The 26,084-nt window shown below is 49.5% G+C and overlaps 1 protein-coding gene across 1 annotated transcript in view; it reads left to right on the forward strand.

Moving 5' to 3' along the window:
• The first annotated feature begins 958 nt into the window (after positions 1-958).
• Positions 959-26,084, forward strand: part of GRID2IP (Grid2 interacting protein) — a 69,188-nt gene continuing 44,062 nt past the window's right edge. Inside the window, 2 exon segments of the mRNA XM_063315013.1 lie at positions 959-1,543; positions 11,096-11,250. Of these exon segments, the coding sequence (XP_063171083.1) occupies positions 959-1,543; positions 11,096-11,250 (740 nt within the window).

Here is a 26,084-nt window from a genome sequence, read left to right on the forward strand (position 1 = left end):
CAAAAACACAAAATGGGCAGGCCTAAGAATCAGCCCCCCATAATCCCCTGCCCTTGCCCCAAGGTTGAGTTGCAGCCTTCATTCCTCCAGTACTGCCCACTTCTGCTCTAAAAGAGGCCATTAAATGTGACACAAGCATTCCTACAACAATGAATTTACCCACCTAGAGGAACAAGAAGCCTTGATCTTCACATGGTACAAAAGCTGCTAAGGAATTCTTGCTTCTGAAGTCCAACTCACCTGTTCTTTGGAAACTATCTGTCTTCTGAAAGCTACCTGAGAGCCAGTTTAGTGTAGTGGTTAAAGCACCAGGGTGGAAACCGAGGGGCCATGAGTTGCTGTCCTCCCTTAGGCACAAAGCCGGCTGGGTGTTCTTGGGCCTGTTCTTCTCTCTCAGACCTGGGAAGAAGAGGGCGGTGATGGCAAACCACTTCTGAAAATGAGGCCAAGCAAACTGCAGGGACTCGTCCAGGCAGTCGCCAGGAGCCAGCACCAATTCGAAGGCACAAAAAACAAATGTGCAGCCCAGGCCATGAAATGTATTGCAGGAATGTTCTCCACGTCTGATTAATCAGCTGTAATTTCTGTGCCATTGATGGTGCTGCTAGAGCTGGCTGAGGCCCAGGCTCTGCACCCCACAGCCCAGGGGCTCCCCAAATTTAGTGCCACCAAGGCCCAGTCCTGCCCCTCTCCTCCTGAAGACGAGATGCCAGGGACATGGCAGCTTTGTTTTGTATGTGGCAAGCTCTTCCCAGTGCCCTTGCTGTGGGAAGACAGCAAAAGAGCAAGAGCATGCATCAGGAGGTGGGGAAAGGAGGGTGGGGTGCCTAGGTGTATAGTGTACAGCTTCATCCCTAGCAAACCACATTTCAGTATAGCGCATGTGGCAATCAGCCCACTATTCTTTTGCTTGGGGAGAAGGGCTGATTGTTCTGCATGCCCCTTTTCCATTGCAGCCATGCCTGCCACCAATGATGGGTGGCCAGAGGCGTTTGGCTTTAAGGTCCGTGGCAACGGTCCCTGCTACATCTTGGCTGTGGAAGAAGGCAGCAGCGCCCAGGTGGCCGGCCTCCAGCCAGGAGACCAGATTTTGGAGATCGAGGGGCAGCCTGTTTCCTCCATGAATGCGGAGGCCCTGGCGGTCCTGGCAAGGCGGTGTGAGAACGTCCCCCCGAGCATTGGCGTGGTCTCTCGTGTCCAGCAAGTGGACCTCCCCCTGGGGCCGGAGGGACACTTTGGCTTCACCTTGACTTGTGATGTGGGCGATCCCATGCAGGTGGAGAGCGTGGCTCCAGACTCACCTGCTGCCAAATGGGGGATCAAAGTGGGTGACTATGTCCTGGAAGTCAATGGCGTTTCTGTCCAGTGTCATGAAGATGCGGCTGCCGCGATCCAATCCTGCCGGGATCACGGTCTACGGCTGGGACTGCTGCGGCTGGGGCGGCTCCGGCGGTGGACCAGCCACAGCGTGGAGGAGTTTCTCCAGAGCGCAGATGCTGTGCATCAGGAAAGGAGGCAGAAGGCTCAGGAGTTCAGCAAGAAGGTAAGTCAAGGTGACGTCCGGGGGAGGATGTGGAGCAGGGGGGATCAGGGCCAAAGGCAGCTGAAAGGACAGCAGTAGGCAGGGGAGGGGCTGACAGACGAGTTCTGCAGAAAAGCAAAGATCTGTGGGCCAAGTGAGACAGTGGCATAGGCTCAGAAACGGGTCTGTCGCACTAGGCGTGCAAAAAAGGGGCAAGGCTTTGACTGCATGCTCACAGCTGCCATCTTGCCTTTTTTGCCCCTCTGCATGCCCCTGGAAGGTGAAGTAAAGCCAGCTAGGATGTGCCATATTTCATAAAACTGTTCCTGATCGAGGGCAAACATGCAGTGTTATTTAGGAGCAATTTGTTTTTATGGCCTTGCAGGGGAAATGCATCAGAAGTGCAAAAAGTAACTTTAATTTAGTGTGAACCTCTTTACTATGGGACCACATTCTACCTGAGATAGTCATGATGAGAACCACCATTGGAATCAACGAGTCAATTTTCCACTGGAACTTAACCTCTTAATTTCTTTCGATCAGGACTTAGGGCTACCTTTGTGCATGCTTCATTACAATGCAAAGTCTAGAAATGGCTGATATAGAAAATCCCTGCAGGCTTCCCTTGCTTTATGCAAAAACGCTTTAGGTGAATTTGCTATTATGCAATTGATCATTTCATCCAAGAATGTGCTTTATGTGAAAAAAGTGGCTATTATGCAAGTTTAGCCGGCATAGCCAATTTGCACCAAGGCCTGGAAACATGCCAAGACTTCTTCCTGACAAAACCCTGTTCTGGGTTTGCACCTTTATCGTTGTGTTGTTCGGTTGTTCTAGTTGTGTGTGCTGCCTCCCGCCTCTGTACCTGCAGTAGCTATTCCTGTTATTATAGGGGTCAAATGGCCATCCATTCAACCCCCTTACCCACAATGAAGGAGAGCCTCGCATGGCGCAGAGTGGTAGGCGGCAGTATTGCAACCGAAACTCTCTCCATGACCGGGGTTCAATCCCAGCGGAAGCTGGAGTCTCGGGTAGCCGGCTCAGGTCGACCCAGCCTTCCATCCTCCCGAGGTTGGTAAATGAGTACCCAGCTTGCTGGGGAAGGTGATGACTGGGGGAGGCAACGGCAAACCAGCCCACTCTATAGTCTGCCAAGAAAATGTCGCGAAACCGGCATCCCCCCAAAGGGTCAGAAATGACTCGGTGCTTGCACAGGGGACCTTTCACCTTTCACCCACAATGAAAAAGAAAAGGAGCTCTCTAATGCTAGAAACAAAGCTGGACATGTTACATCCTGCCAAAGCTGGTGAAGGATCCTCTGCCCCAGGATGAGCTTTTAACCTGGGCGAATCTACCACTGGCAACAGAACAAAGGATGCTGATAAAATTTGTAGTGCTGTGATGCATTCTCCCTCTTCGTTTTCTCCAATAACAAAGTCCTTGTCAGGTTCACTGATTCAATGTAGTTTATACATCGTAACGTTTCACATGCCAAGGCGCTGACACGCGTTTCTGTTTGGGAGGGAGCTGCTGTGAGACCTTGTGCCAAGCTCTGTATGTGAAATCAGTACAATGGAATGTGTTTGGGTTATTTTCTCTGCTCAAGGCCTTTTCCCGCAGACCATCAGACCGCAGACCGTTAGGAGCACCTGGGATTGTGAACTTGAAAAGACTCTACGGGGGGAGGGGTTTCATTTGCACCGAGGGCTTTTAGTTTGAATTTGGCACGCTTTCGTCATTCTCAGCTTTCTCTGTGATCCTGCATACTATTCTTTAATAAATCAGATATCTTTGAATTCCTACTCATGAGTCTGATGGTGTTTTAGAATAGGCAACCATTACAGTCCTTGGGAGTTGGGTGGCATACAAATTTAATAAATAAATTTAATAAATAAATAAATAACCACACACATTCGAAACACAGCTGGAGAAAAGAAGGAGAAAATGTTTTCGCTGCAAATGGAGCACAGAAAACGTGTTTGAGTAATGTAGTGCTTAAGAATAAGGCTCTAAATGCATTTATCAGTGCATTTGGATTACAAAATTTGACACCATACCCCGCAACCAGTGGTGTGCTGCTAAATGTTTAGAACCAGCTTTGCCAGCTCCATTGCTGCTGCCACACTGCTAGCCGCAGAACAGCTGATTGGTGTGCTAGGCTTTGGGGCTTGCAAAATTCCCAAAAATTTACAAATCAACTCTCACAAGCTGGTACAAACTGGTTCCACCACACCACTGCCCACAACCCCCTTTTTCCAGTGGTTCAGTGTCACACTTCATGAGTGTTTGGTTTTCAGGGGACGTAACCCTAACATAAAGTGAGGGAAGCCTGTATATGTTAAATTTGGTAAATAAACTAAATACCTGACAGTATCTTCTAACAAAGCATAGTTTGTGCTTTGAGACCTATAATAGATTATTGTGTTAAAAATTATGGTTTTAAAGCTATTTGGATGGCAACCTAACAGGCCCCCGTTGCTCTTTGTGCCTTGTCTGGAAGCCACAGGAGAGCAGCAAGGCACCCCTGCCCTGCCAGCTGCCTGGGTAGCACAGATGCCAAGTGCCTGGGCATGCTGTCAGATTCCTTGGCTTGACCTGCTAGTTCCTTGCAGGTGATCTTAGTAAGCCTGGTGGAGCTGGGAAGCATGACTTTGATGAACAAGCTGAGGGGGGCAGCCCACATCTCCTCCCCAGCCCCTGCTTCAACCTCGCTCCCTGTGGGTCCCAGGGTTTGGATCTGATCTCCGAAGGGTGCTGCAGAGCACCAACGTGGCACCTGTGTTTCAGAAGCATCTTTTGGGCAAAGCAGTGCATAGCTGCAACCACTGGGCTGCAGGGCCTTTTCTATTGCTGGGAGCAATGGAAAAGGTGCCTCCAGTGAATTCAGAGATTCTTGAAATGCAGTGTTTCTCCTTCCTTTGCCAGGGGAAATCGTGAACCTCATTATTTCCTCTCTTCTCAGCAAAAGAGGCCGAGAATTGTCTGTTTATCCCGCTTCACTTCTACTTTCTCCTAGTAGAAAGGGCTGAAGGTTGCTGTCTTTCTGCCTCTGCCTTGAATGTGCAGAAGAAATAGTATATTTATTTACTGATTTTATTTTATTTGTATGGCTGCAGGTGTCACCTAAGTGACTCTGAGTGGCTTACAACAGTTAAAAGCCAATATGCGAACATATAAAACACAAATAATCACTTTAAGACAAACCAACCATGGTCAGCACCAGAGTCCATCCTTGCCCCAAGCTCAACAAAGCCATTGTAAAAGCTCCCTACCATTGCCGGACCCCCGAGCACGGCGGCAGAGCCACGCCTTCAGGGCCCTCCTAAAGGCTGGCAGGGTTGGGGCCAATCTAAGTTCCAAGGGATGACGTTCCATAGGGCAGGCGCCACAGCAGAAAAGGCTGTCTTCCTGGGTCCCACTCTTTCTTAGACGGGATCTGTAACTTGCCTCTTCTGCCAGTCTTGATGGGATGAGAAGATGCAACTAGGGGGAGGCGGTCCCTCAGATGACCTAGTCCCATGCCATACAGGGCTTTATGGGTCATTACCAGCACCTTGAATTGTACTCAGAAGCAAATATGCACGGGACCTTGGTGCAGTGGCATGTCTTCATACCTGGGGTCAAGGTGTGTATGGGTGCACCTACACAAGTGCAGTCCTCAAAGGCTTGCATCATAACTAGGCTTCAGGTGCAGAAGGTTGCCCAGCCGTGTGGTAGTCTGCACAACCTATTTCCAGCAGCTCCCTCCTTGTGAATCTTCCATCCCAAAGTGGCTCCTAAATTCTCAGTGTTCTTCCCATTTGTGAGGGTAATTCAGTGTGAGACAGGACACTGTTTAGTGGCACTGAGGCATGTCATCGCATTCATACGATTAACTCTGTAAGCAGAAGGAACATCTGATCTGTTCAGGACACGGATGAGAGACCACCAGGGATCCCAGGACTGGAGGCTAAACTTGGAAGTCCAGAAACAGCCCCAGAGAAGGCCATGGCAAGCCACTTCTATCCTGCTCGAGAAAATTGGTATGCGATACCAGCTTTTAGCAGAAATACCATTTAATAGTTCCTTGTAAGGTCTAACATTACCCTTGCACTGCAAACAACAGATAATATTTAAGGGAGTGATGCATATTAAAAAGCAGGATTCCTTTCTATTGCCCTACAATGATCTTGGGGGCTGGGGGGGTGGAGATGTTTTAAAATAATCACAAACAATCTAAACCAAAGGAAAAAATGCAAGGCAGGGAGGGCAGGGGACTTGGCTGGCACCAAGGGACAGGTCCATGGGCCCATTTCCAAGTTTGATTCCTCCGAAGATGAGCTTCTCTCCAGGAATGGACAGCAGACAGCACAGCCCCACTGAGGCACATCTGGCAAGGTGAAATCCAGGCTATGGAAGCTGGAGGCCATAAATACAATTTGTTAGCCTTTAAGTGCTCTACAGAGCTTTGCTGGTTTTGCAGCTCCACAGAACTAACCATGTTGCTGCTCTTTGGAAAGGAGGCTACGTCAGCTCTCTATCCTTCATTGTTCAACATCAGAAATGGATTCAAGGCTGGTGGGATTTAAAACTCCCTCCAAATATCTCCAAATATATTGTCAGAGGTAATTTGGAGAGACCAGGAAATGTCAGCAAACAAAGGAATGAAGCTAGGAAGAGATGATGTAGGAAAAAACAGAGATGTGGAATGTGATAAATATATTGAACAAATGAATAAACGCTGATGGTTAGAAGTAGAAGGTTGTAATGGAAAGGAAATGATGAGCTGGGCAAGAGGTGCGTAACTGAAAGCAGAACAGTTGCTGGGAAAGGTGTCCAAGATGTTTTCGTTCCTCAGCCCAACCTTTACCCAGTGCAGATTTTAGCTTGTTTTGATGCTCCTAGAAAAATTATACTGTATAATGTCAACAATAATATTAAAAGTCCTCCTGTCCTCTTTGTGCATTATGTCTGATGCTTAACCAGCAGGAAAGTGCAATGCTCATCCGGTCTGGCTAAGCTGATTGTGCTGGTCTGCCAGGTTTATAGAAACAATCACATTTTCATTTGAAAGTAGCCTTTGATGAGACCTTGCAAAAAATATGGGTGGGAGGAGGTCCCAGTTGGACAGAGGGGAAGCTCTGCAATTCACCATTTCATATTTATTTATGTTTTAATGTTGTCAGGGCAGACTTCTTGCATGCTGAGTAGAGTTTATGTATGTGTGTAACTATTGTTTTTAATAATAAGTAAATGTATGGAAATGCTGCCGTTTCTCTCTATTAACTCTATTAACTTGTGCTCAGCAGGAAGATGCAACATTAATCCTTTTGCCTTTGCAGCGTGTTCTGTGATCAAAAGGACCGTTTGTTCCTAAGGGGCAGGATATCCTGCAAGAATCCCCAGGGACAGATCGGTTGCAGGTTCTCTCCTTCTCTTTCCAGCCGATCAGTAACTAGTCCGTTCTCTTACGAAGTGCTTTGCCTTTGGGCCAGAGTGCAGATTAGCTGAACAGATTCCAAGCTACCACCAGGGTATCCAGAGGCCCTAAAATGTCTTTTGCATGAAGGTACGAGGAGGGAGAGGAAGGGAGCGTCACGTCTCCAGGCGCTGGACAGAACTTCCACAGCATTGCCAGTCTGGGCTGGGGCAGCAATGTGAGGCCGAGCATCATCAGCATATTGATGATGCGGACCCCAAGCAATTGGTTGACCTCTCCTGGTGTCTTCATGTAGATGTTAAATAGAAGTGGGGAGAGGATTGACCCCCACAGCACCCCTCAAGGGAGTAGCCACTGAGTCAGCCTCTCCTCCACTGCCACGCAATGTCTCCACCCTGCAACCCTGCGGGCAGCCCAGAAGGATGCTGTGGCTGACGGTACTGACGGCTGCTGAGAGGCCTGAAAGGACCTCTTTTGTGGACTGGAGTCACAGGGCGGGTCTATCTGGACACCACTTTCGCCTGCTGGAGAATTATTAAAGCTGGGGATCGATGAGACACAGACAGAGAGCGCAGATTGTGACAATGCAGTTAGCCCTTGGTCGCATGCCGGTCAGCACAGCCTTAGCGGGATGGAGAAATGATAATGCTTGCTCAGTCCCCAAAGCAACACAATCAAAGACCTGGATAATTTCTAATTGTGCAATTCCCCACTGGAACCTTCTTTTAATATTATCGTGTAAGAGATTAATTTCCCTTTTTAGATCAGTAGCACTTGGGGGATTGAAGCGCTACTTCATCACTGAAAATTGCTCTTTTTAATGTAAAATGTGTCTCCATTGAACCTTCTGCACAGAGACTGACCGACTTATCCTATCCAGAAGGCAGAAGAGCCCTGCCGATAGATCGTGCCATATGTCACGATGAAGATAAGCAGGCGCAGGAAACTGGACTCAGCCGCTGATGTTCTTGCAAATGGCACAAAATAAGAAGGAACGTGGAAAAAAAGCAAAGCTTCAGGGAGGGGGGTAAATCTAGATGGGCTTAAACAGTGAGAAGAAACAATGAGGGTGAAATTTAATGGAAGAAGCCAAAAACCTTCCACCTGGGGAGAAAAAGGTGAAAGGTCCCAGCAGAGGCAGGAGACCTGGCCTGGCCGTGGTCCGTGTGGAAGGGATCTCAGTGCTCTTGATGACCACGACTCAAACAAGAGCTGGCAGCAGTGGGTGGCTGCTAAAAAGGCGACTGCTGCTGTGGGGAGGGTAAGGGGGCTTTCCTGCCTCAGTGCCCACTAGCCAGTGGGAGGGGTGGCCTTCCATGCAGCGCACCACAGGGAGAGCCCGGCGTGGCCGGTGCTGACAGAAGTGGGAAGTGGGTCTTTTGATCTGGAGCAAGGAAGGATGGGCAGAGGTTGCCTCGTGGGGGGTTGAAGCTGAGGTGGTGCATTCCAGTCCTCCAGAAAGAGTTTAGTGGCTCAGCCATACAGTTCTACAGGGCCCACTCTCCCAAGGAGGCATCCACAGGGCGTGGCAAAGAAAGTGAGGATGGCAGCCACAGCGGTGCAACAGAAGCCCCACCTGTTCTATGCGCATGGCATACGTGACATGCATAACAGACCGGAAGCTTCAGCTGCACTGTCACAGCCGCCATCTTGACCTTTTCAAGGCTCTGAGTTAGAACAGAGGCCCAGGCCTCCCCCTCTGCTGCCCGTACCCAACGGAGGGACCCGGAAGCGACTTCTCACTTCTCTCGTTGCCAGCCCAGGATGCCGGAGGGCCTGGGAGCCAGCCGATCGCCCAGAAGGTAAACCAAGACAAATGCAAAGCTCATCTTATTTCCCAGTCTACTTTACCCAAGTCCAACCCAAACTAACAAACAAACTCACAAATTAGTTTCAAGAGAAGTTTTAGAACCTTTCAACGTTTCCATGAGAGAACAAGCGCAAGGCTTCAAATTGAACAAGTAGTAAACGTGCGCCAGATGCTGTTGATTTAAATCACTTCCTCTCAGGGGTGCCTGTTGAGCATGGTCAAAAAAGTCAGGGTGGCAGCTCTGCTGGCAAACACAGCGCAGATAAACCGGTGGAGCTCAATTGCACTGTTCTGGCTGCCACCTTGACATTTTTGACCGTGCCTGGGGACGCCTTCACTCCCTCTCATTGCTCTGGGGGCATTCTGCTCTGGCAGAGGGACGTGGGCCACCCTTGGCTGCTCCCACCCAAGGCCCCCATCCAAAGATTTGCTCTCCATTGCATTTCGCAAGCTGAGCCGAGCCTGAGCGGGCAGCGCTTGCTTTCCTTGGGGGCAGAGCTCTTCAAGGGGCTTGAGCTGAGCTCGGTTGAGACAGAACCCTTATCTTGTTCTCAGGATGGAACTATCAATTTTCTCCTTCAAAGAAAAGTTTTCTTTCATCACCGCCGCCATTGGGAAGAGTGCCAGGCGGTCCTTGCTCTGGATGCAGCAACCTTGAAATTTCTGGGTCTCCTCTGGGCTTCAGTCCCAATCATGTTCCTGTGCTTTGCAACGGATGATGCGGGCCTTGGGGTTTCAAGATATAGGCTATAATTGCCTTTGGAGAGCATCGAAGTGGGACAAGCATGTGTGTGTGTGAGAGAGAGAGAGAGAGAGAGAAAAACCCCCACTGCTTCAGTGCTCATTTTAAACTGGTGTGTGCGTGAGTGGGGGGTGTCACCAAATTTGTTCCTGGCCCAGGACACGTCAACCTCCCTCTTCATGACTCGGATGCAGAGCAGGGGGTTGCTTATCAAACATGTGGATGACACAGAACTGGGGGTGATAGGTAATAGAAGAGAGGAACAAAATTCCAGGCAATCTTGAGAGGTTTGAGAAGTGGGCTGAAAATAAAACAATGAAGTTCAAAACACACAACTGCACCCAGAGTGTGAATCAGCAGAGTGACATAGCTGCTAAAAAGGCAAACTCATTTTTAAACTGCATCAATAGAAGTGTAGTCTGCAAATCATGCGAAATTTGTAGTCTACTTTATATCACATCGATCCAATTGCAGCTCAAGTTCTCCATCCAAGACAGATTCAGAGAAACTGGAACAGGTGTGGAGGAAAGTGTTGCAAACCAGAAGTGGGCACAACCGGCAACCTTGCCAGCTTTTTCTCTGCGTTCCCTGGTCAAAGCTAGTTGCCGCAGGGCTGCCACCCGCCAGGCTGAGCCTCCCGACCCACCCCTCTCCCCAGAGTCTGGCTTGGGGGGCAGTTCTTAGCCCTTCTTTGCCCTTCTGCCAGGGCTTCCTCCTCCAGGCTGGCTCCAGGGAAATAGGAAGGAAGGTACTTTGGATTTTCTAGTTGAAAGCCTGGAAATAATCTAACAAATCTTATGCTAATCCTGAAACACACAGAGGTGCTATGGAACTGCACAGACTTTCACGTGGTGAAATTTTAAAAGAGAATTTATCTTATTAAAACTGAAGCTGGCTCTCTAGATAAAAAAAGAGTACACCCAGAAAAGGGAAATATAGCAAAAAGAATTCTGAATAAAATTAATACAGATAGCCTATTTCAGTCTGATTAATTGCTTATTCTTTTTTTCAGTAAGATCTTGGTTTCAGAATTCACTGCAGAGAAGATGGTTGGAAAGAGACAATCTGGCCTCCTGTTTGGATATTGATAGGCAGGCTCACTCCTCCTCCTCCTCCTCCTGTATTATCTGCAGTTTTAAATTGTGCAGTGCATGAAATGGAAAATATATTTTGTTCTGTGTCTGGAACAAACACATTATGTCTTGGAAGTTTGCCCCAGCCATTCCAGATGTGTTGCATTTCAGCCTGTCAAATCCTGGAAAATCTTGGTTGTTCTAATTTTGGGCCAAAACAAAAGATGGATGGGTTTTGCAGGGCAAGGCTGGTGCACCTCAGCCTTCTCTCTCCTTCTCCTCTGTGGGATCTGAGGACCGGCCCACCTGGTGTTCCTCCCAGGGCCTTCCCTGCCTTCCTCCTCTCACCTACTGCTAGCACGCGTGAATTTAAGCATGGCACAATCCAGCTGGCTCATTGAACCTCCCCCGGACATCCCCAGTTCATGGCTCATGGCAGATGCCAGTGGCGAGAGGCTAATGGTGGGACAGAGAGGTGCGAGAGAGACAGGGAGCACCACCGTTTCTCATGAGTTGCTTCTGTATGCAGGTGCAGGAGATCCTGGGTGACCAGCCCAACGTGAGAGAGAAGATGGTCACATCTCTCAAGCAGTTCGCTGCTGAGCGGAAGGTGGACTATTTGGCTCACGCCCTTTCCCTCATCCTCATTAAGGATTCCCACCAGCTGCTCCTGGACCACATCAGGTATGGCTGTTTCTTCATGGGCACCTTGGGTGCAGCCCACAGACAGATTCCAACAGGAAGAAGGGATGGCTCTGCTCTCTCCTTGGCAGGGGTGTCCACAGCATGTGGGCAAAAAAGTCAAGATGCTGTGATTAAAGCTCTGCCACCTTGATGATTTTTTTTTACCATACCCTGTGGAAACTCCTGCTCCTTGGCTTGCTCGGTTGGGTGCCTGTCTTCCACAGGTGCATTACGTCCCCCTTGAGGCTGTGGGGCTCCCGTTGAGGCCTCGTGGTCCAGCTCCTTCTCCACTAGACTAGACTGGCTCTTGGGCTGAAGCGAGGGGACTGGTCCAAAGTCCTCCAGGGAGCACCTATGGCTGAAAGGGGACCAATGATTGATGTCTTAGACTTTGAGGCATTTTTATTGTTCTTTGTAAATGAAGTCTGTGCTTTCTTTCCTACGTCATGGCTTCCCATGCTTTGTTCTTTTATTCTTTTTATGATGTCAGCTGTTCAATTCGCTGGTCAGTGACCATAGTAAAGTGTGTATTCACAGAGAGAGAGAGAGAGAGAATGAGAGAGAGAGAGAGCCATTCCTGAGAGCTGCAATATGCCGAAAGAAGTTCTGTGTTGGTGGCTGAGCAGACTTGCTTTGGCTGATACTCACTGGCGTTACGGAAATGGACTCTGAGGTGCAGGTGCTCCGCCCTGCAGCCAGGAAGAGGGGCCAGGCATGCTGCCTTAACAGAAGGACCTGGCAAAGGCAGAACACAGCTGACCTCAGCTGTGGCCATCTGCAGGGCTTTGGGGGAAACCAAGCTGGTGGGTGCCTGGAACAGGACTGGGAAGGAATCCTTCCAGACCAAGAGGGGTGGGATGGGGTGGGGTGGGGGGCACAGATTAGCAAGCAATCTCAGCCCACAGGCTGGCCTGCTGCACACCCCCCTCGCCAGCGGCTGTCTCCCTTAGTAACAGTCCCTCCCCTTTCCTGGTTTGGAACTGGCTGGATGTTCGGGTCTGAGAGCTCCAGACCAGGAAGATGGACTGTCTGTCTGATCCATTCTAAAGACAGACAGACTCTGATGGAGGGGAAAAACTTATTCAGGTTAACTTCAGTTCCAGTGGGACTTACTCCAGAGTAAGCATGGGGCTTGGAGTTTCCCCAGCGAGTGTGTGTGTATAAGGGGCATGTGCAGAGAAAGCTTTCAGCACAGTTTTTACTTCAGGGACACAGCAGAACAAGACCGCAAGTAGCCGCTTAAACCGGAAGTGCAACAATGCGCTCAGCCTGCCTTGCTTCCACCCGTAAGTGGGAAAAGGCGTTGTGGTGACACACCTGCAGAGCACACGGAAGGGATGAGCAGAGGAATGGTGCCTGGTGGTGCTTGTATGGTGGGGTGCCAATGATCTCACCTAAGGCTCCAAAGTAGCCAGACAGCGTCTGCCCGCGAAGCTGCCCCAGTCAGACCTGCACGTGACTACCAGAAAGACAGCGACAGCCCTTCCCGCTCCAGAGCCGGTGAGGTTCTCTAGTAGGACAAGGAGCCCTCGGCATCCCCAGACCGAGCTTGGAGAACTCCACAGACCGGCCACCCAGAGGGGCCCAGAAACCTCACCGGCAGGCGGTGAGCCTCTCGCGCTTCCCTGGTTCTTCTCAGGGACATCCCACGTCACTCATTCCCCGCCTCTCTTCAGGCTTCTTGCAGGGAGGACATGTTTCTCCTGGGGACATTTGTTCAGCTCACTGGGAGGAGGAGACACACTTCTTCTCGCCATCATGTGGGGTCCCCACAACCATTTGGAAGCAGGACCCCAGGGGCTCTCCCTGAACTTAGCGGTCAGGCAGTGAGCTGCTGGGGAGCCCAGTTCCCTGTGCATGTGGGCAGAAGGGAGCTTCTCTTCATGGTGGGGCATCCAAACAGCTGATGGCAGGGGTGTCTGCAGGGTATGGTCAAAAAAGTCAAGATGGCAGCCATGACACAGCCATTGAAGCTGTTTGTTTTTCACTCTGTCATGGCTACCATCCTGACTTTGGACACCACTGGCTGTTGGACTGCTGCCAGTGGTTGCCCAAAGAGTTGGGAAGACCATGCCAGTAGCCCTTCAGGGCCATGAGGAGTGGGTGGACCTTCCCACCAGCTGAAAAGGCTCCTGGAGACTTGTATAAGACGAATGAAACTGAGGCTGTCTTATTTCCCAAAATCGGCAAGAGACTTGAGTGCAGAAGCCTTAGTTCCACGGAAGAAGAGCCTTTGGTCTAATACTGTACTGCGTGACTGTTGTGATGCGGGTCAGTGAGATCTTCAGCACGTTGAGGCTTGTGCTCTGAATGTGTCCAGGTAGCACTGAGGCAGGGGTATGGGGGGGGGGGCAGACAGCATCCACAACCATGCAATTGAATGTGTACGACTCATCTAAAAAGGGGGACTGGACTTTGATCAGGTGATCATGACCACCACCTTGACTTTTTTGACTGTCTCTTATGGACACCCCTGCACTGAGGTAGTCCTGATCTCAGCCAGCCTGCTGGAAAATCCAACTTCTTTAGAACTGTATTCAGAGTGGCTTATATCAAAGCTACATCAACTACAGAATTCCGAAAGACCAGCCTATTAAAGATTTACAGTATAGCTTTTATGTGCAACCGCCTCCTCCTCTGCTCCATGGCACAGTTAGCACTGCAGCTGGGAAGAACCAACTGCAGAAAACCAGAACAAACTTGCTGCAGCAAAGCTGGCTTTAAAGAAAAAGCCTGCCAAACCCAATCATTTTCAGACTCTGGAGGTTTTGAGAGGCGCCCTGGTGGGGGTCCTCAAAAGCAGGAGCACCCCTGGTAGAAAAGTGTGTTTGGGAGGCCCAAGATCTCCTGAAGAGCAGTGCCTCCCTGAGGCTGGTTTCAAACCCAAGCAGGTCTCCCCGGTCCCCGGCCAGTTAGGATTTTAAAGGCCAGCACAAGCACTCTGAACCAGCCCAGTAATAAAGACTTAACCAATCCACTTGACGTAAGTTTGGAGTTCTGCAGACACCCAGTGCAAATCCAGCTGTTGCACTGTGGACCGAATGACGTCTCTGGACGGTTTGAAAGAGCAGCATCTCACTGCAAGTGACTGTAATACGGAGAGCTGAAAGACAGCCCAACACGCCTTTGGAAGATTACAGATGTGAAATCGTTGAAAATGGTCTTAGCCGTCACTGCCTCTGGTTGGACGCCAGAACACCCCAAACTGCAGGGCCGCTCCTGATGCAGAAGAGGTTGAATCGCCTTCCCCACATTAGCAGGAGGTTGGTCTCCATTTTGCCAGAATTCTGTTTCAGCTTTCTGACTCCCACTTGACCCAAACTGATTGCAGTCGATCGCTCTTCCTAGTGGAGGTAGCACTGGAGTAGGGGAGGTTATCTGCATCTTTCTCTCTGAATCTGGACATGACCTCACCCGGAGGTTTCGTAGTGGGGATAAGGACCATGGCAACCAAATGGAACCTGGTGGCACCCCATGATATCCCAGAACCCTCTTCAGGGCTGCTGTCAGGAATATTTTCACTATTTGGCAGATAAAGTTGCTCCGATTTGCTCAGAGTTGAACTCCAGCTGGGCAGGTCCAGACGAGAAACTCAAGGTACCAGCTTGTAGGCTTATCTGGAGTGAATATGACTCTATAACTCCTGAGGAAGTAGACAGGATCCTCCAGTCTGAGCTTGGCTGCCTGTTTACAGGTAGTCCTTGGGTTACGACGGCAATTGGGACCAGAATTTCCATTGCTAAGCGATACGGCCATAAAATGCAACATCACGTGACCACATCACTTAGTGACAGCAGTCCTGGCAGTCCCGGTTGTCACTGTCATTCCAGGACCGCACGGGTTGCTAAGTGGGAAGAGGCAGGAGTCCAGGCAAGCAGGCCGGCAGGTGTGTGGGTGCCGCACAGGGGTGAGGGGTGCCATAGGCAGGTGTGTGGAGGTGCTGCAGTGGGGTGGGAGGGTGTTGTGGGTAGGCACTATGGAGCGCAGGTGGGCAAAAAAGCAGCGGGAGCAGGAGCAACTTCCAACTTCCTGCTGGCTTCCCCATTGACTTTTCTGGCTTCCCCATTGTTTTCCCCATTGTAAATCGTGATCATGTGACTGCAGGGGTGCTGCAATGGCCAGAACTTTGAGGACCTGTTGTAAGTAGCACTTGTTTAGCGCCATCATAACTTTGAAAGGTCACTGAATGAGTGGTCATAACCCAAGGACTAGTCCTTGCTTAACCACCCCAAATTGGGACAGGAATTTCCATCGCTAAGCAAGGCAGACATTAGGCAAAACATCACGTGACCACACCACTTAGTGACGGCAGTTACAATAGTCCTGGTTGTGGTTGTTAGGTTAGGACTGCCATCATTGGGTGAGGGCCTCACTCTTCTCCTGCCGTGCCACGCTCGCTTCCACTTCAGCTCCTCGCCCCGCCTGTCTCCCCCATCTCTGCCCTTTGGCTGCCCTGCACTCCACCGCCGCTGCCTACCCCTGCCACCCCCTGGCCCCAGCTGACCTTCGGTACCTTCCTCCTCCCGCTGCTGACGCAGCCTGCCTCACTGAGGCAGCTGCCGGCCCTTTGCGTGGCCTCCCTGACGCTGCGTGAGGCCTTTGCGCAGCCCCACACAACTTTGCAGAGGTCTCGTGCAGCATCAGGGAGGCCTCGCGGAAGGCCAGCAGCTGCCTCAGTGAGGTGTGCTGTGTTAGCAGCGGGAGGAGGAAGGTACCGAAGGTCAGCTGGGGCTGGTGGGGGCGGCAGGGGCAGGCGGTGGTGGTAGGGTTCAGGGCGGCCAAAGGGGCAGAGATGGGGGGGATAGGCAGGTGGAGGGCGTTGAAGGGCATGCTGCAGTCATAAATGCAGGCAGGCTGCCAGGTGCCCGAATTTTGATTACATGACCATGGGGGTGCTGCAGCGGCTGTAGCCTCAAGGACCAGTTGTAATTACTGTTTGTTCAGTGCCATCATAACTTCAAACGGTTGCTGAACGAGTGGTCATTAAGCAAGGACTACCTGTAGTGGCATCAGCTTCTTTGAGTGAGGGTTCCATTAGCCTTGGAGGAGGCCCTCTTTGCACCCCCACTTTTTAAGTATGTTTTTAAGTTTAAAAGTTTTTTTGTGTGTGTGGTGCCTTCGAGTCAGTGTTGACTCCTGGACAAGTCCCTGCAGTTTTCCTGGCAAAGTTTTTCAGAAGTGGTTTGCATTGCCTCCTTCCTAGGGCTGAAAGAGGGTGACTGACCCAACCGGCTTCGTGCCTAAGGCGGGACTAGAACTCACAGTCCCTGATTTCTAGCCTGGTTCCTTAACCACTATGTGAAACTGGCTCTCTGGGATCAGGTATCCTCAGTAAAGTAATTACATATATCGACTCCAGGCTGACCAAGTTGCGTGGTCAAAATCTCGACCCCGTGCATGGAGACTATGCAGGCCTGGATGAGGAGGAACAGGCTCAGGCTCAATCCTGACAAGACTGAGTGGCTGTGGATATTTGGGCCTCCTGGTTCTGGAGAACTTTAGTCTTGGAGGGGGTTAGAATTCCCCATGCAGGACTAGTGCACAATCTGGGGGTCCTCTTGGACTCAGCTCAGCAGAAATGACCAAGCGTGTCCTTGCACAGGTTCATCTGGTGCACCAGTTGTACCTGTTCCTGGACTGGGAGGCCCTTCAGACAGTCACTTGTGCTTGGTCACCTCTTGATTGGATTTCTGTCATGTGCTCTACATGGGCTACCCTTGAAGACCAATCATGAACACATATAGTGTTTCGCTAACCCGAGTTAAGCAGCCTCCATATTTGTCCTGTTCAGACTAAGAGGTGGCCAGACAGAATTACTAAAAGAATTATTTATTTTCAACAACTATTTATATCAGAAGAAAGTCCTTAGTAAGTTAGATAATCAAGTCCACCCAGGCAGTGAAAGGCAACAAGGTAAGTCTGTAGGATCAAAGGCAGAACCAGTTATTCGCAATACAGCATGACGAGGCTCTGGACTGGAGGCAAGACTAGGCACGGCAGGAGCAGCATGACGAGGCCTGGAGCTGGAAACAAGGCTGGACTTGGATGGAGCAACAAGACGCAGCTGGGATCTGGAGGCAGGGCTGGATCTGGCTGGCACGGCAGGTAGAGGCTTGGTACTGGAGGCAGGAGGGAACTTGGCTGGGATGGCAAGACGCAGCGGGGATCTGGAGGCAGGGCTGGATCTGGCTAAGGTGGCAAGACGAGGCTCGGAGCTGGGAGCAAGACACAACTCGGCTGAATTGGTGTAAGGAAGGAGGATCCTCAGAGGCAGGAGAAGCTAGCGCTGATTCCGTATCAGCTGCAGGCGAGGCTCCGTTTCCTGGCAAGGACTCTTCCACAAATGCTGGCAGCTCGAAGGATCAGCTGTCTCCGGCAACTTGCTCTTTGCGCTGGTGCCTTTTTATCTCATCCTTTTTGCGCCATTTCTCCTCTGTAGCCAATCGGGCTGCCTTTTGCCTGGCGTGCTTCTCTGCTTTCCTCTCTCAAGCACTGATTGGAGGATTCAAACCTTCCTCCAGACTCTGCCCAGTCAGCCTCTCCAATTCTTCCCGCTCTGCTGAGTCTTTCCTGGTTTCTATTTCCACAAAACCTTCCCAATAAGTTTGTTTTCCCTTCCTGGCTCAGCATAGGTTTCGTTTTCTGAGTCTGACTCAGACTCAACCCTTACGATATTTGATCTGACTTTTCCATAAAGTGGTCATGCTAAAAACTGAAGCTTTCACTTTGTTGACCAGGTTCTGAAAGATCTTTCCCCTGTTTGAAGACCTTTGCTGGCCAAACTGAACAGACATGAAGTGGGTTTACTTTGCCATCATCGTTGCAGCAGGCCCTAAAATGAGTACTAGCTAGCTTGTGATGAATCAGATTCATTCTGATTCATCCTTCCTTCATGTATTCCAACTGTCTTCCATTCTGAGGTGCTGGGTATAATTAAAATTGATTATACCCAGCACCTCAGAATGGAGCCTCTTTGAAAAAGGAGAAGACCCATTTGATTGGTCCGCCCCCGGTGACTGATGGATCTGGTACAGTTCCAGAGGGAGCTGGGGGTTATTCCTGAGGACCTGCTGCATGGTCCAGCAGAGGTCCTGGCCGCAGCCTGGAATAGGGCAGCGGCTGGGGCCTTGGACAGGATCACGCCTGTGTGACCTCTCTTGCTGCGTTCGACCCATCACTCCCTGTGGTTCACGGAGGAGCTGAGGGTTTTGAAGAGCGTTGAGAGACAACTGGAGCGCTGCTGAAGAAAGACGAAGACCGAATCTGACCAAACTCAAGCTAGAGCCGCTGTTAAGGCCTACCCTGTGGCAGTAAGAGCGGCGAAACGCTAGTATTTCTCCGCTCTTATTGCATCTGCAGAATGTCGCCCGATGGCCCTGTTTAAGATTGCTTGATCTCTTCTGGGTCAGATAGATTCAGTGACCCACTTGCAGAGCTGTTCGGAAGAGTTTTCAGAGCATCTGCAGGATAAAATCGCAGATCCATTCTAAGTTGGACACTAAGTGTGAAGTGGAGTCTGGGGAGATGCCAAGGGAGCGCACTTACCCTGTTATCTGGGAATGGTTTGATCCTGTTGGGCCTGAGGAAGTGGACAGGATCCTCTGGACTGTAAATGCAACCACATGCCATCTTGACCCATGCCCTTCCTGGCTGGTAAAATCAGCCTGGGAGTTGACTTGTGGTTGGGTCCAGGCGATGGTTAATGCATCCTTGAGGGAGGGGGAATTTCCAGCTGCCTATAAGGAGGGACTGGTGCACCCCCTCCTCAAGAAGCCATCCCTGGACTCTACTATATTGGGCAATTTCCACCCTGTCTCCCACCTTCCCTTTTTGGGAAAGGTGGTTGAGAAAGTGGTTGCGTTGGAGCTCCAGAGGATTCTGGAGGAAACGGATTATCGGGACCCCTTTCAGTCAGGTTTCAGGCCGGGATATAGGATGAAGACCGCATTGGTTGCACTTATGGATGATCTCTGGCGGGAGCGGGATGGAGGGAGTGCATCCATCCTGGCTCTCTTGGATGTCTCAGCAGTTTTCGATACCATCAACCATGGTATCCTTTTGGGGCAGCTCAGGGAGTTGGGGGTGGGCGGTGTAGTTTTGCGCTGGTTCGCCTCCTTCCAGGGCCATTCCCAATCGGTGGTGATAGGAGGCGAGAGATCCAACCCTTGACTCCTCCATTGTGGGGTGCTGCAGGGTTTGGTTCTCTCTCCTCTCCCTTTCAACATCTACATGAAACTGCTGGGTGAGATCAACCACCACCATGAGATGAGGTATCATCAATATGCTGATGATACCCAGTTATATATCTCCATCCGGGTGAAGCAAGTGATGCAGTTGCCACCCTCTCCAAGTGCCTGGAGGCTGTGGGGGCCTGAATGGGGAACAACAGGCTTCAACTGAACCCTGGTAAGATGGACTGGCTGTGGATTGATGGCCCCTCGGTTCCCAGGAAGTTGTCATCTTTGGTTCTGGATGGGGTGGCACTGCCCCATTCAGAACCAGTGCGGAACCTGGGGGTCCTCCTGGACTCGTGACTCCTGCTCAAAGAGCAGGTGGAAGTCATGGCCAGGAGGGCCTTTGCACATCTCCGGGTGGTGCGCCAGCTACGCCCATTCCTGGATCGAGATGCCCTCCGAACAGTCACCCGTGCCCGTGTCATCTCCCATATAGACTATTGCAATGTGCTCTACATGGGGCTACCCTTGAAGAGTATCCGGAAGCTTCAGCTGGCCCAGAATGCAGCTGCGCGGACAGTTGTTGGTGCTGTAAAATCGACACACGTGGCACTGCTGCTACATGAGCTGCACTGGGTACCAGTTTGCTTCCGCGTCCAATTTAAGGTGTTGGTTATCACCTTTAAAGCCCTGCATGGCATGGGGCCAGATTAGCTGAGGGACCATCTCATCCCCATGACATCGACCCGCCCCACCTGGTCAGGCAGGGAGGGCATGCTACAGACCCCATCAGCAAAGGAATTCCATCTAGCGGGGTCCAGGAGGCGGGCCTTCTCTGCAGTGGTGCCCACGCTTTGGAATATCCTGCCCCTTGAGTTGAGATGGGTTTCCTTGCTCCTGGCCTTCCGGAAGAATTTGAAGACCTGGTTCTGCCGCCTTGCTTGGGATGGGGAGGGTAACAGCTCCATCTGGGGATGGTTGGCACCATAGCCCCCCCTATTGAATGTGATTCCATCTCCTCTTGGGTTTTATATCTGTTTATCTTATTTATGTTTTTAGATTGTAATTTAGGTTTATATGTTTTTATTATCTTTTATTGTAAACCACCCAGAGTCCCCCGTTGGGGGTAGATGGGTGGTGATATAAATTTAAATAATAAATAAATAATAAATAAAATTGATTATACCCAGCACCTCAGAATGGAGCCTCTTTGAGAAGGGAGAAGACATTGAGAAGCCTGAGTCAGTTCTGCTTTCTTTAAATTGACCAGGGTATATGTTGTATCACCAGCCAAGACTGCACAGAAAATCTCAAAGATCTCTCTGGATCAATGCATCTTTATGGATAGACCTTGAAAATGGAAAGTACACTGAGTCCTTTAACTTAGTGAGCTCCATGATGTTCTGCCAATGGTAGCAGGATCCCACAAATACCGGCCCTCCCGCAGAGCCAAGCACACCCATCTAAGTACTGTATACAGGAAGTGGATAATTTGAGACCAGTCTTGGGCTGTTATGGAAGCATCAAAAGCCTGAGCCTTGAAGGAGATGTTAACCCCTACAAGATAAGGAACCTTGGGGTCTTTAATACCTGGCAAGAAATGATGGCTGCTTGGGAGCTACTGCAGAAGAAGATGACAGATATAGCCTATTATCATGGACCGTCGCAGGAGTTGCACAACAGGAATTGTGTTAGCTGCCTTCTAGGTTTGTTGGGCCAAAAGGACCTCAGGAAGGACATCCAGCCTTCTGTAAGGTAGTAAATGATAATGCTTGCAAAGCATTTCAGAAGATACAAGAGCCAAGCTTTAACTTCCTCTCTGCAACCTGTGCCAATTCATTGAAGTATCTCAGAAAGTTATGGTTTATTTTTTAAAAAAAACCCAACATTTTCTTTAGTTTCAAGCTTAGTTTCAAGCTTTTAAACCAACCTTGGCATCATACCACATCCTCCTCTCCTTCTATAGATCAAGAATTGAGCAAGGTTTGCAGAGAAATGTAGCGTGGCCCCTTTGGGGGCTGAGTATCTGCATCTATCTATCTATCTATCTATCTATCTATCTATCTATCTATCTATCTATCTATCTATCTATCTATCTATCTATCTATCCATCCATCCATCCATCCATCCATCCATCCATCCATCCATCCATCCATCCATCCATCCATCCTTTTGATAGATTCCGAGGCTGCTTTGCAACCTTGCCATCAAGCCTGCTTTCCGTGCCGAAGAACCAGGACACTTCCCTGCTGCTCCTGCTAGGTGGGAGGGAGGGAGGGAGGGAGGGAGGGAGGGTGTCTGCATCAGTCTCAGAGTGTGCGTGCATAGGAGGGCGAGTGTTAATCAGGCTCGTCTCCCTTGGTGCACTGCCTTGGCGGCTGGTGCAGTTTCGGTACCCAGCAATGCAGCACAGAAATCCCTCGAAGAGCTGAGGAGCTTCTGCAGATGCCTGACTGGATGGTTGCTCACTGCTGCTGTTTGGGGGTGGGCGGGGGTAGGACCCTCTTGTCCTTCGGGACAGGCTGTTGCACGGTGGCCTCCAAGTGCCCTTCTCCTTTGGCACGAGAGGGCGGATATTTTTCTTGCAATATGTTTCTTGGTTGCCGTTCTTGGGACTCCCTGGATGTGACGCGTCTGATCTGAAATCCCCTTTGCTGGATAAACATATCCTCTCTCCCCCGCTCCCAGGGTAGGTTAGTTTACTCTCTGCTTTAATCATCATCGTCAGCTTGATTACCGTTCCTCCCCTCCTTTTTCCTTGGGGGAGCTCCAGTGGATTTCGACCCACTTAGCCGGAATTAAGCTTTCTGGTTTCAATTTGCTGACATTTCCCTCATCCCTCCGGCTGCGGAGAGAGAGCACGTGCCTTTGGCCCTTTCCCTGGCCGCATCCCATCCCTCTCCCCTTCTGTGCCATACGCTTTGCAGACCCTGGGAAAGTGCCCAGTTTGAGGCTCCCATTCAAGGATGTGGGGACACAGCAACGAGAAAGAAAGATGAGCTGCCTTGGGTAAGTGACAAAGCGGTCCTTTCTTGAGATGGTGAGGTGAAGGGCACCCGAGAAGCAGAGTTTGGGTTCTTGCCTGGGCAGCTGCAGTTCGCTGCTTCTTAGCATCCTCTGGAGCCCGAAGCAGCTTTTGTGGATGGGACTCGTTAAACAGAGGAGGTTAAACAGTGGAAAGAAAATTGTTTCTTTCTTTGCTTGTTTGTTTGTTTGTTTATCGTATTTTCCAACCACTCTGGGCAGTTTGGGTTGAAGTCTGAAATTTGGGTTTCAGACTTTATTTCTGCTGCAGTTTGATCAAGGAGGGGGAGAGTCAGTCCTTTGGCCTGAAACCTGCCTGGGTGAGAGAAGGCTCAGCGCCTCCTCTTTGGAAGGCAACTGCTTAGAGACCGAGGGGTTCACGTCCCACGTGCCAAGGTCAGCCAGGTGGTGGTGCAAGGTGGGTCAGCTGGGACCATCTATTGCTGCCGGTGGTAGAGATTGCTGATGTTCACACTTTGGAACTGGGGGTATTCTGAAGTAGGAGGGAAAGGGAAAGGATGGGGCTCCCATTTCTTTCTCTGCCTCTTTTTAAAGACAGGTCTGGAAAAAATCTGAAGAGTGTTTCCACTTATTTGGGATTTTCAGAGTGTACATCTATACTGGCAGCTGACAGTCCCCCCCATCACCCCCAAACTTTTCTTTCCTATAAGGGCCTGAGAAAGCATGGAAAAAAGAAGCAAGTGAACTTGACTGTCTTGGTATAGGAACATGCAGGTTTTTAATTTTCATAGAATTCCTCTGCTTATAGAATGGAAAAAGAAGTTGCTAGAGACACTTTGCTGCATACAAGCAACTGGAAAACTTTTGCACATTTAGGCTACCTTTTGCAAACAGTGTGTATTAAATAATACAGAATGCCCAGCTCTATCATTGTACAGAGGTCAACAATGCAAATCTTTTCCAGTCTTTTGCAACAGTGTCTTGTCCATGTCCTTGAAATAATGCTGCATTTCATTGCTTTTTGCTGTAGGTTTCTGTGAAATGCAAAACTCTGCATAATCTTTCACCAATTTTAAGTAGTCCAATATAAAAATATTAATCTTACCAGGTTTATATTTGTATTAGCCACCCAGATAATTGAGAGTCAGGCAGCATACAAATCACAGGGTTGTTGTTGTGGGGAAAATAGGAGGAAGTAGTATTAGGTATGTTCGCTGCCTTGAGTTATCTATAAAAATAATAACGGCGGGATAGTAAATAAATTAATAATAATAATAATAATAATTTATTAGCCTCTCTCTTCTGAGTGAATTCACTGATAGCTTTACTGTGTCTCTCTTTTTAAAGCCATGTTGTATTGCTTGCAATACGGGTGTTACCGAGAACACTTAGCAGTGGATTCCTGCACTGGGCAGGGGATTGGTCTAGATAATCTCCATAGTCCCTTCCAATGCTTACATTTTATGATTCTATGATTTATGAATTATGGCTATGAGGAAACTTATTTATTTATTTGATTAATTAATTGCTTTGCTATGGCATGCATGCAGCTAAATCCTCAATGCTCTCAGTTCTCAGTGGGTTTTACATCAAGCAAAAACATTAAAAACAGAATTCTAATAATTTAACAACAGACTCTGCCTTGTCCCCAAATGCTTTTTTGACGAGCTGTGACTTCAAAGCTCTTTGGGAGGGGATGATCCAGGAATGGGGGCCAGACAGTTCCACAGAAGGCGGGCACTGCTGAGTGCAGTGACCCCGTTCTTCTGTGCTCCCAAGGAATCTAGGTTCAGCCGTGGCATCTCCCGCTTAGAAGGGATCTAAATTGCTCTGGGGAAGGACTGCCTGAGATTCCAGGGAGCCGAGAAAACATGTTTATGCATAAAGTGGTTTTGCGCATTTGTAGAGCCTAAGAATGACACTGGAGAGATGGTTGTGCAGGTCTGGCTCATCTTCATGGGTTGCTGGTATTTCAAGAAGAAAGTGCTTGTGACCCATGAGGAGCAGGCCAACCATCTCTGGCTTTAAACTCTGTTCTACTCACTATTAATGTGAGTTTGGGGGATGGGTGATATTTCCTTGCCCATCATTGCTTTAGGATGGATTGTCCATGGACCCTCCCGGAACTAGAAAGTCTTCAGATTACCATCTCCCTGATTCTTAGAAATGTTTCATTGGTCCAGGTGATATCCTTTGAGATATGTTGGACTACAACTTCCATCATCCACAGCCAGTAAGATTGGAATGAGAATTATAGCCCTTTAAACTCTTCTCAGCAGAACTGGGTTAGAATACAGCAGTGTCACAGCTGATGGCCCCAGTTCTCTTGAACTGGCACTCATAGTGGTCATCCCTCACAGTATCTGGAAAGAAAATGCTGGTGGAGTTGATGAACTGCTTTTAAATCAGGACCAGGAGAAACTTAGCAGCATCGTAATTTCGACATCATCATTTCTGCACTAATTCTATTCTTTTTTTTTTAAATCATGCTAGCCACAACTAATCTTTTCTTACCATCTTTCCTAGTGAGCTACATTTTGAAACTCCCTTTTCCTAAAGGCTGCTCCTGGAGTTTTATTTTCCTCTCCACGCTGATGTTAAGTGTGGTTGGTTAGACCCCCTTCCTGATGTCAGCCCAGCCTTCTCCTTTCCAGGGAGGAGGGCAAGGGATGGCATAACGTTTCAACCAATTTGCCTTCAGCTGCTATGAAACACTGAATCTCCTTCTGGGGGGCCCCCTGCTCTCAAAGGAAACGGCCCTGTGTTTATTTTTATAGTATTGGAAAAGCAAGCAGTCCTCCCCTCTCTCTGCGCACTCTCTCTCTCTCATCTAACTTGCATGCTTGATGTCAACAGAAATTCCTACTGTGACTCTGGCAGTAATAAAAGGGTCCATCCATCTGTGTGGGATGTGGATAAATCCACCCCCCCCCCATCCCTTGCTGCTAACCAAGATTGCTCTGTGCCCAAGACCTCCCTGGGGGTTGGGGCCCAAAAAGGCCACCATCCGATTCCTCTGCTACCTAGAGGGATCCTGGTGGCTCTTCCAGAATCAATTAAGAGGGATGGTGAACACTGAGTGATTTGGGCAGAAGCAGCACCAGCAAGGATGATGATTTATGGTTGTGTGGGTTGGTACTATTAACTGAACTATATTTTAACTTTATTATTTGAATGAGGAATGCAATCTACTCTGAGGTGTTTTTGATTAGAGTGGCACACAAGCCTAAAGGGATAAGTAAATAAAGTGAACATTTTGTTATTTGAAGAGTTTCCTTTTGAGAGAGTTCACTTTCCTAAATGGTTGGTATTTTTTATCATATCTGGCAGGGCAGGGAAGTCAAGGAACCTACTGGCTGGCAGAAACAGCTTTAAGGAAAAAGGTTATTTAGCTAGTTATTTATTTGATGAAAAAGACTGCCTCCGTCATTTGTGTGTGTGTGTGTGCCTTTAAGTCAGTCTTGACTCTTAGCAACTACATGGACAAGTGCCTGCAGATTGCTTGGCAGCATTTTTCAGAAGTGGTTTGCCATTGCCTTTCCCCTAGTGCTGAGAGTGAGTGACTGTCCAAAGTCACCCAGGCAGGATAAGAGCTCAGCTATCCCTGTTCACACCCAGTCCCTTGACCACTAGATTGAACTGGTTCTCATCTCAGACTGGTGGCTTAAGATGGCC

Source organism: Candoia aspera, chromosome 14 (assembly GCF_035149785.1).
Source record: "Candoia aspera isolate rCanAsp1 chromosome 14, rCanAsp1.hap2, whole genome shotgun sequence".
NCBI classification, from domain to species: domain Eukaryota; kingdom Metazoa; phylum Chordata; class Lepidosauria; order Squamata; family Boidae; genus Candoia; species Candoia aspera.